At 40.0% G+C, this 14,408-nt stretch overlaps 2 protein-coding genes across 14 annotated transcripts in view; one reads left to right on the forward strand and one right to left on the reverse strand.

Moving 5' to 3' along the window:
* Positions 1 to 9,014, forward strand: part of GALNT11 (polypeptide N-acetylgalactosaminyltransferase 11) — a 30,180-nt gene extending 21,166 nt beyond the window's left edge. For all 4 annotated transcript variants that reach the window (XM_081834359.1, XM_081834358.1, XM_081834360.1 and 1 more), the window contains 6 exons: positions 1,101 to 1,218; positions 1,675 to 1,827; positions 2,948 to 3,166; positions 5,352 to 5,456; positions 6,518 to 6,655; positions 7,965 to 9,014. In XM_081834359.1, the coding sequence (XP_081690485.1) occupies positions 1,101 to 1,218; positions 1,675 to 1,827; positions 2,948 to 3,166; positions 5,352 to 5,456; positions 6,518 to 6,655; positions 7,965 to 8,096 (865 nt within the window). In that variant the 3' untranslated portion in view covers positions 8,097 to 9,014. The remainder of the gene's footprint in view (positions 1 to 1,100; positions 1,219 to 1,674; positions 1,828 to 2,947; positions 3,167 to 5,351; positions 5,457 to 6,517; positions 6,656 to 7,964) is intronic.
* An 817-nt stretch (positions 9,015 to 9,831) lies between these two features.
* The window catches only part of KMT2C (lysine methyltransferase 2C), a 133,196-nt gene continuing 128,619 nt past the window's right edge, over positions 9,832 to 14,408 (reverse strand). For all 10 annotated transcript variants that reach the window (XM_081834102.1, XM_081834104.1, XM_081834105.1 and 7 more), the window contains 4 exons: positions 14,198 to 14,314; positions 13,303 to 13,376; positions 12,856 to 12,964; positions 9,832 to 11,778 (listed from right to left, as the gene is read on the reverse strand). In XM_081834102.1, the coding sequence (XP_081690228.1) occupies positions 11,686 to 11,778; positions 12,856 to 12,964; positions 13,303 to 13,376; positions 14,198 to 14,314 (393 nt within the window). In that variant the 3' untranslated portion in view covers positions 9,832 to 11,685. The remainder of the gene's footprint in view (positions 11,779 to 12,855; positions 12,965 to 13,302; positions 13,377 to 14,197; positions 14,315 to 14,408) is intronic.

The following is a 14,408-nucleotide window of genomic DNA, read 5'->3' on the forward strand; positions in this document are numbered from 1 at the left end:
TGGGCTCCCCAGGCTTGCGGATAGCTTCCTGAAGCCTGAGGGGTTGGTGCGCACCGACCCCTCTCGCTCTCCAAGCTTCAGCGAAAGCCTGCATTCGCCCCATAGGACGCACACAGATTTCCCCTTCATTTTTGGAGGGGAAAAAGTGTGTCCTATAGGGCAAAAAATACTGTAATAAATGACTTATCCATAAATGCTGTTCATTCCAAGTTTGGCAAGCCTTTAATTCAAGGGTTCCCAAATGTTTTGGACTAGTGGGTACATTTAGAATTTTGAGAGAGTGCTGGTGGCTGACACAGGAGGTTGTGCCATAACGCAAAATTAGAGGTCAAAACCAGTACTTTGAATTGAGCCAAGAAGCTAATGGGCAGCCACTGCAGTCAGGCAAGGATTGGCATTATATGTTCAAACCGTATTGTAACAGTGAGCAACCTGGCCGCCAAATTCTGCACCAAGTTGGTGACTCCTGCTTTAATTTGTAAGCTGTCATGGGAACAATTGGTAAGTAAAGGTCCTTAAGACCTTGTACAAAAGCCTAAGAGATGTGTCACAAATGAGGGAGGGTAAGGGAAGAACAATGCTTATCATACAGTAGAAAAAGTGGCAGACTCCTTCAATTACTTCATTACATCTATGCCCTTCCATGTAGCCATAAGGGCCTCTCAGGATGGCACACAACAATAAAACAATCAGTAAACTTAAAATTAATAAAAATTACATGCTAAAAAATCAGAATTGGGGATCCAGAATAACTTCCTAAAAGCCATTACCTGCCTCCCGAGTGGTATGCACTGTCTTTCTGCAGATTTTCAAAGTTTCCTTGAGTAGAAATGATGCTCAACATCACCTTGTCACCATTTTTTTAAAAAATTTAGGGGCCGGTGTTTGGATCATATGTGAGTTTCTATTCCCACTCTGTTAGTCTTTTAAATATCTTATTGATTGGCCAGTATTCCAATTTTCCCCCTGCTGCTGGACTTCCACATTTGATTCATAACCATACATACCTCACATCAATCCTCTGTAAATTTTGTGTGACTTCAGCACTCCCCCCCCCCCATTAGTAGGTATAGCTTTGGAAAACACTTACTTTCTTTTAGGTCACCTACAATGGCAGGCGGCTTGTTTGCAATGGACAGAGAATATTTCAATGAACTTGGACAATATGATAGCGGCATGGACATCTGGGGAGGGGAAAACCTGGAAATATCATTTCGGGTATGTATGCTATTTTTGTAGACTATAACCTTTTTTCTTGGACGAGGACAATGATTGAATCGCATTTCTTTACACACTATGGTTGCGCAGTAATTTTCTTTAATTTTGCAGAGCAGTTCTGTGAATGTTGAAAGTTCTTCTAAACTAGGTGTCGGGAATATTTTCTGGTCGGACCAGATAGCTGATTTTTCTTTAAAATAAATTTCATTTTTCGTATCACAACTTTCATCACCTCCAGCTAGCAGGACTAGTGGTCAGGCATGATGGGAATTGTAGTCCCAAAAGAGCTGAAGACCAAAGTTTGGGAAACCCTGATCTAGAAGTTATAGCTTCTATCAGCTGTAATCCTTTCTAACTATGTTAAATAGACTCAACATCTTCAGAAACCACACCTATGCTTAATATGACCTTCCTTGAGTAATTATCCTTTGTTTTATTACTTCTGCTTCTGAGCAGATCTGGATGTGTGGGGGCAAACTTCTCATCATCCCATGCTCCAGAGTCGGACACATCTTTCGTAAGAGGCGACCTTATGGCTCCCCAGGCGGGCAGGACACCATGGCGCACAACTCTCTACGGCTAGCTCATGTGTGGATGGATGAATATAAGGCAAGATGGCCACTACTGTAGAATTACAAGCCATAGCAAAAGGTGGATGTATCTGGGTGCCTTGGTGGTCACAGCAGGGATGGATATTCAGAAACTCTGGTCCCGTTCCTGAAAAGTGGTAGTTTTTTCATCTTCTACTTTTTGTGTGGTATCAGAACCTTCAATATAGGTTCTGAGTTGTAACAAAAGTTTAGAAATGCATTGATAATTGCAGTAGCGAAGATTAAGGAAATCCAATCCAGAGGCGTAAGTGATGGAAATGAAATATAAAACATTAAACATTCTCAATTTTACTGAAGGGAAACTGGTGGAATTCCATCCTGATTTTACCAAATGCTGCTGGATGATCTCTGTGCAGAAACCAGCAGTTCTACATCTTCTGCTATTCTTTCCTTGGTGACATGTAGTAAAACAGTGAATCAGAACAAAATTGGTCCTACCTGAAGCATAGGTTTCGTCGGTTACGAGGGGGTAACTGGGGCCCAGCCCTTTGGGGTCTGCAGTTAAGTTTTCTAACTTAGGTTATATCTTCACATTCTTACTTATACACACGTTTTGAGCCAGAGTGGGAGATAGACAATTATTTTCAGATTTTTTTAAATGGACACAGTTTGCAGCTGCTATGAAAAACTGAATAGAGCGAGCTGACCCCCCACAAATCATTGTTCCTGCCTTTGTCATGTGATTGAGGCCTGTCCCAACCCAGTTAACCCCTCGTCAACCTATGGAAATGAGGGTGTGATGATGATGACGATGTTGTATCCCATTGGTTTCCCACTCCTGCACCACTTCGTTGGTTGGTTGAGGGAGTGGGATATTCACAGTGTGATTGTCATGAATCCAGGAATGAGAGACAAAGCAGATGGGGAATGCTGTTTTTGGCAGTGGTCACATAGGTCCCAAAATGTGTGGTTCTGCCCTTGGTCATTATTGGCTGGATAGGCACAGTAGTTTCAAAGTGTAGCTTTATAGCATGTACAAACCGCATTGGTTTATAGTTCAGAGAAATTGGCTTTTTGCTTGTTTTGTTTTCAGTCCTGTGTATTCATCCTCACTTCAAAATAGAATCATTGTTCTGAACTGTAATTCTTCCTACCACACTTTCCTCTCTATGACATAGGAACAGTATTTTGCTCTGCGACCAGAATTACGGACAAGGAACTATGGGAATATTACTGATCGTGTGGAGTTGAGAAGAAAGTTGAACTGCAAATCGTTTAAGTGGTATTTAGACAATATATACCCAGAGATGCAAATTTCTGGTTCTAATGCCAAAGTACCGCCGCCACTCTTTTTCAACAAAGGGCAAAAACGACCAAAAACATTGCAACGTGGACGGGTAAGATGCTGTTCTAACTCTTCAGGTTCTTTAAAATCATACTCTGAAAAATGTAGTTATAAAGATCACAAAAGCTGGCATCTGAATTAAAAGAAACTATTATTACTTTCTAGCTGTTGTGCAGCTTCGCAATAAGAGTAGCTTTGAAAATCTGTAATTATGCACTGTAGTTTTTAGATCAAATATGCTAAAGGTATCATATCCATCTTACTTGCCTTGCTTCCTGTGCAGGTTAACAACCTTCGTTATGGATGAATGCCTTTCACATTTGTAGGTGACTATAATCTCTTGTCTGATCAGAAGCACTCTTGCTTTAGGACAGGGTGGTCCAAGCTCTCAAACCTAGTAGGCCACAAGAGTACTTCAACACAGAACACTGAATTAAATTTCCATATCACAAAGTGTTTGCAATATATTTAATATACATATATTTATCTACCTACTTACCTACCTACCTACCTAAAAAGTGACCAAAAATCATGGAGGCTGCCTGGTGTGAGGGAAGTTGCTGAATGTAGGCAGGACTCCAGAAAGGAAAGAGGAAGGGAGAGGGAGGAGCCAAGTGAGTTATTACCAGCTCTTGGTGGGGCAAGTCAGAGAGAGGAAAAGAGTGCGAAAATGAGCAACTCACTGCAGCTCTGCCATTTTGCTTTTATTGCTTTCTTGCCCCCTTCCCCCTTCTCTCCTCCTTTGCCACTCCCGCTTCCAGCCCTGCCACCACCACCAAAATATTCAACACATGCACACATGTCTGTGCACACTCACTAGCTCTAGTTCAAGTTAGGGATTCTCTCCGGATGAGAGAATCTTCTGCAAGGAAGACATTGCTTACTTGGCTGAAGAAACTGCCTTTTACTCCCCTCCTTTCCTTTTTTCTCCCACATCCTTCTTGCTCTCTACTCATCCTGCCCCCAAGGTGGATTCTCAGCCACAGCTGGGATGAGTGGCCTGTGCTGGTCACAAGCAAACTAGGGCAAGGCTTTCATGTTGTCACTTCCAGTTCCCTGCAGCTTCAGTACATAGCACGGGCCACCAAGAAAGGCCTTGAGGACCACAAGTGGCTTGTGTGCCGCGTGTTGGACAACCCTTCTTTAGGAACACATATATTGGAAATGACTTTACAGTGGAAGGAGATAAAAAACCTTACCTTTCCAAAGAATTGTAGATGATGTAGGGACGCAGGTGGTGCTGTGGGTTAAACCACAGAGCCTAGGACTTGCTGATCAGAAGGTCAGCGGTTTGAATCCCCACAACGGGGTGAGCTCCCGTTCCCCGGTCCCAGCTCCTGCCAACCTAGCAGTTCGAAAGCACATCAAAGTGCAAGTAGATAAATAGGTACCGCTCTGGCGGGAAGGTAAACGGAGTTCCCGTGCACTGCTCTGGTTCGCCAGAAGTGGCTTAGTCATGCTGGCCACATGACCCGGAAGCTGTCTGCGGACAAACGCCGGTTCCCTCGGCCTATAGAGTGAGATGAGTGCCGCAACCCCAGAGTCGGTCACGACTGGACCTAATGGTCAGGGGTCCCTTTACCTTTACCTAATTACTCCTAAGTTAGCCTGTTTTGCAACATAAAAATGTGCATAGGTGCATGCAACTTTCTCTTTTATCTCTGCTTAGCCTTGAGAGTGCAACAAGTAGCTTTGGGCAAAGTCGCTGTCTCTGAGGTTACCTTATCAGCACACAAAGGTTGTTTTTTTTTAAAAAAAAAGATAGGCTGAAGAGCTTATAGTTTACTTTGTCTGTGTGCTGAAAACTTTTGTGTCCTTACTAGTCTCTACTACGCATATCTCCTAGAAATCTGTCAGCAGAGTTGCTTCTGTGATTGCAACAATACCTTGATCTAGTGAAAATTATTCTAGAGATACAACTATTAGGCATGGGTGGAGCCAGGACTTTTGTTAGGGGGGCAGAACGGATGTGATTGGTCAGTTAAGTATTTCTATTGTTTCACTTGATGGGGGGGGGAGCTGCCCCCTACCCCCCTTGGCTACACCTATGTTGTTAGGGGAAATTCTATAGAGAGCACATAAAATAACCTTCTGCCTCTTTCCTTCAAGCGTCTCTCATTTTTTCCATAATGCTCTCCCCCATCCTCTCCCTTATATAATACGGCAAGAATGAATAGTATTGTGATTGCAGACATTTTCCAGTTGTCTTACGTGTCTCACGTGTTTTTCTTTTGCAGCTGCTTCATCTTCAGACAAATAAATGTCTTGTTGCCCAAGGCCACCCAAGTCAAAAAGGAGGACTTGTTGTGGTCAGAGAGTGTGATTACAATGATCAAAATCAGGTAAGTGTCCGAAGACAGCACTTACTTTCTCCTTGCTTTGCTTTCCCTAGCATTGTTTATTTTTATAGTCTCCACAGTGTTGCTTTATTTTGATCACTCCTTCATAACATTAAAAACAAACCACACCCAAATTCCTTCCTCTATAGACACGAAAAGGGTCTCTCACTTGATATCTTCTCACTGTATGCTCTGGTCATCTATATCTTTTGACACTTACATCACATAAAGCTTTCTGTTTGTATCAATTCCCTTTCTGTTATTTCAGGACTGATCACTCAGATAAATACATCAGTATCCATTAGCTACTTTTACAAATTTTTGCCACTGTTGTCTACTTCAAAATCACTTACTAAAAGGAGGCTTTGTGGATTCCTTAAGTACCTCACTACACTAGGTGATACATTCAGAATTCTGCTCAGTGCTTGAGGTCCATTCCAGGAACCTTCCAGGGCACCAAGAACAGATCTGCTTCAAAATGTGCCTTGAAGAGAGGCCCCATGTCCTGGAAATAAGTTCAATAGAGTTACTGGCCCATATGAATGTGGATTTAAAATAGCCAGAGAAATTATATCTGATCCAAAAATGCACAGCTGTTAGAGGGTCCCAGAATTAAAGCAAACAACACCTGGCACCCTCCCTACTTTTAGGTAATCTTAGAGAAGCCAAAAAAAGGGGGGAGAAGAGAAAACTGGGAGTTTTCCATTGCTAGCACCTCTCCACATGTTCAGATTGGTCTAATATATTTCCTTTTTAAAGCTCAGCTCATACTTGTTCACAGAAAATAAGTATCTGTGGTAGTTTTTTCTGCTTAAGGTAAACAGATTTTTTTTTCACTCCTCAATGCTTAATTTGAAAATGTTAAGAAGGGTATCTTACTTAAATGCAATTAATAGGAAATCCATTTGCTTCAAAATACTTTAGAAAGCTGAGATTTTACACTGTGGCATATTTTATAAAGTGATTTGTGTTTGTTTTTGTGTTACTATTTTACTTCTTGTATTTTTGTACAATACTTAGAGGTTTAGAAATGATTTTAAATAAATAAATTATTCCACTATTAGGTATGGCTTTACAATGAAGATCATGAGCTGATCCTAAACAATCTCCTATGCTTGGATGTGTCTGAATCTCGCACTTCTGATCCACCACGCCTTATGAAATGCCATGGATCAGGAGGATCTCAGCAATGGGTGCTTGGGGTGAGTTGTGGACAAGAGTGGATGATTTCAGATCTCTTTCTGTGTGTGTCTTTGTGTGGGTAGGTATGTGATTTTCTAATTCTAAAAATCACATATGGGTTAACAATTCCACACTAATGTTTTTCAGTACAGGTTTCCTATTAAATGATGTGTGTGCGCATCTAAATTATGTGGAGATCAGCGGAGGAGTGAACTATCATTTAAATGGGCCATTGTTGGAATAAAAATCCAAATACCTCCTTTTGAGGTTGCATGGAATAACCTGACAAACTTAACAATGGAAGACATTTATCTACTGGGGAGTAGCCATGCACTCTCAACACCAGCCCCTCAATACTCTCCACATACTGGAGGGCATGTCTGCAGGAGGGCTGTGCAATAAATTGCCCTATTGTTGAATACCAGTACTGTATTGAAATAACATTGTGATAAGTGTTTCCACAAGGCAATATGCTGCTAAGCAAAAAATGGAGACTTAACAGCTTCCCAGGGGGTAGCTCAGCTGGAGGACACTTCACATTGCAGGCATGGCGTCTCCAGCTTTGTTTGCTTCCTCCCTCCTAACCAATAAGAAATGATGCCAGGATAGTGCATTGCATTTTGAAAATGTGCATCTTTACTACCATGTCTGGTTATTTTAAAATGAAAGTCTGTTCTGCAGTCCATATCATCTAGAGGGCACCAGGCTGGAGAAGGCTGACCTATATCAATATCCCATGAGATGAGCTCTCCGGGATTAGCTTCATGGAAACAATAATCTCACTGTTTTTTGTCTACAGTGATAACATATTGTAATGTTTGCAGAGTTCCCCAGCTTTGCAATACAGTGGTACCTCGGATTAAGTATTTAATTCGTTCCGGAGGTCCGTTCCTAACCTGAAACTGTTCTTGAATTGAAGCACCACTTTAGCTAATGGGGCCTCCCGCTGCTGCCGCGCCGCCGGAGCACGATTTCTGTTCTCACCCTGAAGCAAAGTTCTTAACCTGAGGTAGTATTTCTGGGTTAGCGGAGTCTGTAACCTGAAACGTATGTAACCTGAAGTGTATGTAACCCGAGGTACCACTGTATATAGATTTGGCTAAGAAAAGTGATCCAAACAGATCACTGCAGCATCAAGCTTCAAACATTAGTGCCTGAATAGTTATTCAGAGTTCCTGTCCTCTAGATGAGAGGTGACTGAATCAGGGCAACATTTAACTGCCCCAGTAAGGTCAGCTCTTCTCACCCCAGCAAAGACAATATTCTCATTCAGAAGCAGGTTTTGAGCTGCTTTGCCTCAACTGTTGCGTTTTATTTTTCTGTCTCCAGAAACATAATCGACTCTATCAGGTGTCCGTTGGGCAATGCATGAAGGTAGCTGATCCACTTAGCCTCAAAGGATATGTGACCATGGCAATTTGTGACGGCTCCCTCCCTCAGCAGTGGCGCTTTGAAAGCTGACTGACAGTGAAGGCCCATTTCCACAGTAGCCTATAGTTGACCTTATAGAGCCTGCAGTCCCTGCTGCTATTTCTGAAACGGAACAGTTTGGGAAGCTTTTAGAAGCAAGCGGAATAGGAGCTGTGGCAGCCATGTTTCAATCTCTACACACATAGAAGTGCAATTCATGTAAGTTTTTTGCACTTCCCTGGCAATTGTAGATACTTTAAATAGTTAGACCATTGTATTTAATTAGGAAAGAAAATTAATATTGAATATTTCCAATAGTCAGATGACTACCTTGTCTTGCCTGTACTTCTTGCACAAGTATTACTGTACTATTATTTTCTTTGTTTGGATGATGAATTATTTTAACTGATCTGGAAAAAGAATATTCATTTTTAAACAAATCTCTGTATTTAATTTTAATTCATTAATTTTAACATGTTACATTTTTAACATTTTATGTCACAGCATTTAAAATAAGTCATTACAGATTTTGATGACTCTGGGCAGCATCCAGAATCATGAAGTGGAAATAGGTTTATACAGTGGGTCTCATGTCTTCTCCCTGCTGCCCCCCTGTATCCCAAAAGCCTCCCCTGACGATCTGGGAATCCTTAGGGAGGTAAGGGAATGGGGGCTGCAGCAGTCGGGAACAATTACTGGAATTCAGGTAGGGGCTGACTTGCAATAGCAAATTGGCATTTTAAGAGCAAGTATGGTACTTTTTCTGTTATAATCAGTTTCTGAGTGAAGAGGTCAACAGAAATGATTATGGTGCAAGATGTATGTATCTCAATACACTTGTGTGGACTTTTAAATTTCTTCCTCTGGATTGAAAGCATTAATTGCTGATTTTTCCTTTATTGGTTCATTCAGCACTGGTTTAAAATGCAGTTGCATAATAAACTTGTGAAAATACTTCAGGGTTAACAATGTTTGAAACATTTTCTTTCTTTCTTTGAAATCGAGCAATATGTTTAGGACCTTGTCCAAAGGGGTTGGGGTGGGGGAGATCTGTACCTTATAAGAATTTATTAAGTTTTAATTTGCCACAGAGTTAATTTTTACTGATTTGTGGACTGTATGCTGCTCAACATACAAATGGAATACCACCTAGTGTGTGCCACCTGTCTTATTTTAACAGGTTGTCTAGTTAGCACAGCACACTATGAACACTTCTGAGCATAGACTGCACTTTCATTTCAGTGAAGCTAGCAGCTCTCATGAAGTATATAATCCAACAAAACAATGGCTATCAGCTGTACTGTGTTCATACAGAAAGAAAGCTGTGGGTGGAAGTTACAGCGCCAATTCAAGGAATTTGAATCTGTCCTAATATTTACTGTACCTTATTTTCAAAGAATTGAGCAGATTATATCCAGATGTGGAACGCTATGGTATCCAGAATAGAAAATTGGGAGGAGTTCTTGTGGGCAGTGATTTTACTCTGCAGATCATTCAAAAGCCATATACTATAAATAGTCTGGGAAGCATTCAGATTATATGAATTGCACTGTGGCTTTCTTCCAACTTTTTCTGCTCGAGGCTATGTGCCTCTCAGCAATTAAATCATTGCTTTTGGTATTTTAGTTTGGAGTAAAGGTGATGGATTTATTTTTATATTATTATGGCTGCTTCCCTCTTTGAATGGCAGTGCAGTGCTGTACCAAATCTTGACGCTCCTAAGTAAACCATCTAGGAACATTCTGGTAAAATAAGAAACATTTCAAATGAAAATATAGAGGTGATATTTATAGATGTAAAATATTTTATTTGTAAATGCTGATCTTCTAAATCTGTTTCCACAAATTTCAAAGCCCATAACACTCTGTATACTTCAAAAATTCATTTTTTGCCAACATTAGATAACTATAATACAGAACAGAAAAAACCTGTAGGACAAATACTGGTAGGATGTTGGAATATTGTACAAGAGAAGAAAAATATTCGAGAAACAAATTTCATACAGCTATTTATCAAGAGAAAAATATATACAATTGATTTATTCTGTAAGATAAAAATACATCATGCCATATACATTACAAGTTCAGAACTGTAGCACTGAATATATCAACAGTTTTACAGTCCACTTTCGCTGTGCACACAAAAAACTTCATTTTTTTAATATTTAGACTGTGAAGTGTCAGTACCAGAATTTAAAGTACAAAATAAAAAAACTAACCTGCTTCAAAATGTTGATTAGGTTTCTACAAGCAAACACAAACAGTGTTTTATTTTTTTAAAGAAATGTAAACAAAACAATCCATACAAACACATTTTTTTAAATTACATTTTCCAAAACCCTATTGCCAGAGTCCTGCAGCTGAAAGCACAATTACACCTAATTTTTTCTTTGTTTTTACTTTTAAAGAAGGCAGCTATTGTATTAGACTTACGCTCTCACTACACATTTCTATTTTCATTACATGATTTAGTGTAAGCTGAACAGTTCATGTAATCCCCACTACTTTTTTCTGGAAAAGAAAATCAATGTTCAGCTTCTATTTTGGGTGGTTTTAGCAGTTATTCACAGTTATCACAAATTCTAAGCACAAAAAACCTGATTTAAGAAATAGGGATGTAACAATATAATACAAATAAAATAAATCAGTCTAAATTTCCTCAGACATCTACAAAAGTCATAGTTGTAATATACATGCTCTCTACCAGTCTTAATGGTTACTTAAAAAAGTTATTAATAGAGCACAGTTGAGCCTGCTTTAAAGATTAAAAAAATAAAGTAAAACCTCTCTTTAAATTGAGATTTTGGTTATTCCATAACAATTGTAATGGCATTTTTAATACATGAGATCATATTGTAACATCCCTATCAAAGTTTTATAATAAGCACCCGAACTGCTGCAAAGTCTGGTAGCATTTGGTCAATTACTATTTTTTTATACTGTACTTTATTCCTCAAAATATTTACACTTTTGTACAAAGTAACAGGGTTTGTTAGTTCTGCAGGTAACAGCAGCAGCTTGGCTTCTAACTTTTCCTTTTAAAAATAGCTTCATTCACTTATTTCAATAATAAATACAAAAAGTTTCTCTTATTTTACAGAAATCAAAAACTACAATAAACTGACTCATGGAATCAAGTATTTTAAATGTATTTTAGTGCAAGTTATTTCCCTTAGCTCTATCCCTAAGGAAGTCATTTCAGTACATTCCTTGTTCAGTGGTGTCTACTTTTATTTATTTTTCTGTATTTAGAGGGCCTGCCCCTTTAATAAGTAAGGCTGTGGCCAGCACTTTGGACGTCTCCCTTTCGCTGGTGATTTCAGTCTACATTCATTGATGCCCCACTGCCCTTTTGCAGTTCAGCCATAGCTTCTCTGCCCAAGTTCAACGATTTCTCCTTATAAGTTCATAAAATCAAAAGTGCTGGACTGGTTTGGAGATCAGTTTCACCTCTGTGTGCCTTGGACATCAGGCAACAACTCCATATTCTGCCAGCTTGCTTCACACTGGTGTAGAATACAACTTTCAGAAGTGATTGCTTTCACACCCACCCACCCCCACCCCCACCCCATAAAAATCAAAAAAATCAAAATCACTTCTTCCTTGGGACAAGCAACCCCTGGAGACAGCAAGGAATGCATCTAGTTCATCCATTTTCGGCAGTTTACAGCTCCACAGTGACATGGAATCTTGTGCTGGTCATCTTCAAAATCAAACTTATAGTCATAACAGAGCTGAAAGAAAGGGACTGCCAGTTAGGTTTGGTGTTTGCAAAATCAAGAACAACTACTCACCTCATATATACATGGACACGTTCTCAATTTCATATGTTGTTGGATTTTAAGTTGCTAACATTGATTATGGATGGAAGAAGCAGCTTCTTGCAAGGTGAACTATGCCTAGGGTGCTAAAGTTCAGCCTCGTTGAATCAATATAGTGGCAAATGCTATATTCATCTGTAATGTGATAATGGGCTGAGTAGCCCAGAATGGCTGGGGCAACCATTTCAGATGGGTGGGGTATAAATAATAAATTCTTCTTATATTATTAATATCCTGAAATGGTGTTGCAGATTAAGGGTTGGTTTAGGAGATACCCCATTTCGGTAACCAGTCTAACCAGCTCATTGTGGCTGTTTTTATTTGCCAGAGTTCTTGCTACTGAAAATATAGTGCAGAATCAAATGTGCTGATTGAGGTGCAAGAATGTTTGGAAGCATACACCTGAAAAGCCTTTATCTGTTGCTATCAAAGTAACTTTCCACGTTGGGGGCAAATACATCTCCACATGAAACGGTCTGCATGCTGCCCAAGAACTCTACAACACTGCTGTGTGCATTTGAATGGGCTCCAAAACAGTTACACCAGAATGAATTTTTTTTTTAAGTAGTAGTTTTCCAATATCCTATTTAGTGTGACATTTCAGCATACAAAGCAATGTTTTACATTCTGCACACTTCTATATGTGTACTTGCAGAAGTAAGCCCTGTTGAGTTCAATGAAAGTTACTCCCAGGTATGTGGGTAGAGGAAAGTGGTAAATGTTAAACAGCTTTACAGTATAAACAAACTTTAACAGGGCATTCTTCAGAATGGCTTCTAATAGATTGCCTAAAATGCTAAGCAGTGCATGGGAAAAAATACAAGGGGGTGAGACTGTCCAGTTGACGAATCAACAGAAAATAAATAAATCATGGTACTTAAAAAAGAAGCAAGTGCTGAAACATTTTTGTAACTAGGAATTTTAGAAAGAAGAAATTGAGCATATTCTACAAATAAAGGTTTAAGCTACTAGAAGCTATGCAAATCCTACCTCTTCTCCCTTCTGGATTCTCCTGCTAGAGCTAATGATGATCTTATGTCCCCTTTCAAAGGTTACCACCTCAGCCACACAGTTTGGTGCACAGGAATGGTTAATATACCTACAAGGGGTGGGGGGTTGGGAAAACAGGAGAAATCCAGGCACATGTTTTAAAGTGTTGAGGAAGCAAACTGATTTTACTGTAAAATATATATCTACAACCTCTGATCTTTGCCCAGGAAAAAATAAAGTTCAAAAAGTGCTCTATTGCTGGACATCTGCTTTGAGAGCACAAATCAAGGCTACAGTAAATTAATAAGACAGTTGAATGCGCCAACTTAGAGAATAAAGGCAATTGCGGAAGAACACTTCCAGTAGAACTCCTCAGGAAAGAGCCAGCAAAGAGAACATGGCTGGCATCCAAAAATGAGATCACCATTCCTCTCAAGAGCCACCCACCTTGCAGGACCTCCTGTCAATGTGGCATCAATGACATGGTCATTGTCAATGCGGAACATGTACACTCCGCGATTCTGCGAGGAGGGAAGCAGAGAGAAAATGCTGTCAGATCTGTACAAGAAGAGTCAATCATTCAAACAAAAGGAGTGACACACGGTTCAAAGTGTTTTTCAGATTCATAATGAGAGACAACCCATTGGCATACTGTGGGAGACTTGGGTATATTTATACCCAACACAGAAAGCAGAGCATGCTTACTAGTATTTTGTGACTAGATGTATTGAATAGAAAAGGCAACCTAGAAGGTCCTTTAGAGACAGGCTCAGACACGGCCACAAACTAATAGTCTCAGTCAGTCTAAATCAGGCATGTCCAACTTCCAAGAGACTGCGATCTACTCCCACTATAAAAAAAACTGGCAGTGATTTACCCATTGGATTGACCAAAGTTGTTGAACTTTTTTTAGGAGAGCAAAAGTTTTTTTTGGGGGGGGGTGGGGAGATCGACCAGGGATGCCCAGTGATCGACTGGTAGATTGCAATTGACCTGTTGGACATGCCTGCTCTAAATGAATTCACATTCTCACACAATCTGTACCTATAGTCACTGGATGGTTGTGGGGACATGGGCCCGGATATCGGTTCATACATTTTTCACACACAATGTTTATGAACACAGTGAACATCTGCTAATACTTGGAGCCATTTTTAAAAATTCTCCGGAAAGACCAGGTGCTCCTGCTATCTGGAGACACAGTTCTGAGTGCTTTCACATCCAAGCTGTAATACATGTCAGCATTCACAACGCTATAGCTGTTTGCTCTGGAGAAGAGCTCACACATTTTTGACTATCTTACATGAGTTCTTGAAACAGGTTAAGTTGCCTTATGTAATACCTGAGATTCATAAAGCTTCTCTTTCCTGTTGGCTACCTCATTGCGGATGATGGTTCCAATATATTCAATGACCATGGTGTGCTTTTCAATGTCTCTAGCAGCATATAAGCCCAGGCCCTACAAAGAATAGTAGATGCTTTAGGAATATCTCAGTACCAGAGTGTACAACCTGAACACTATGTTGGTGTAGTTTAGCATTAGGGTACAAGAA

The sequence above is a fragment of the Podarcis erhardii genome (assembly GCF_964252035.2).
Source record: "Podarcis erhardii genome assembly, chromosome: 12".
Lineage (NCBI taxonomy): Eukaryota > Metazoa > Chordata > Lepidosauria > Squamata > Lacertidae > Podarcis > Podarcis erhardii.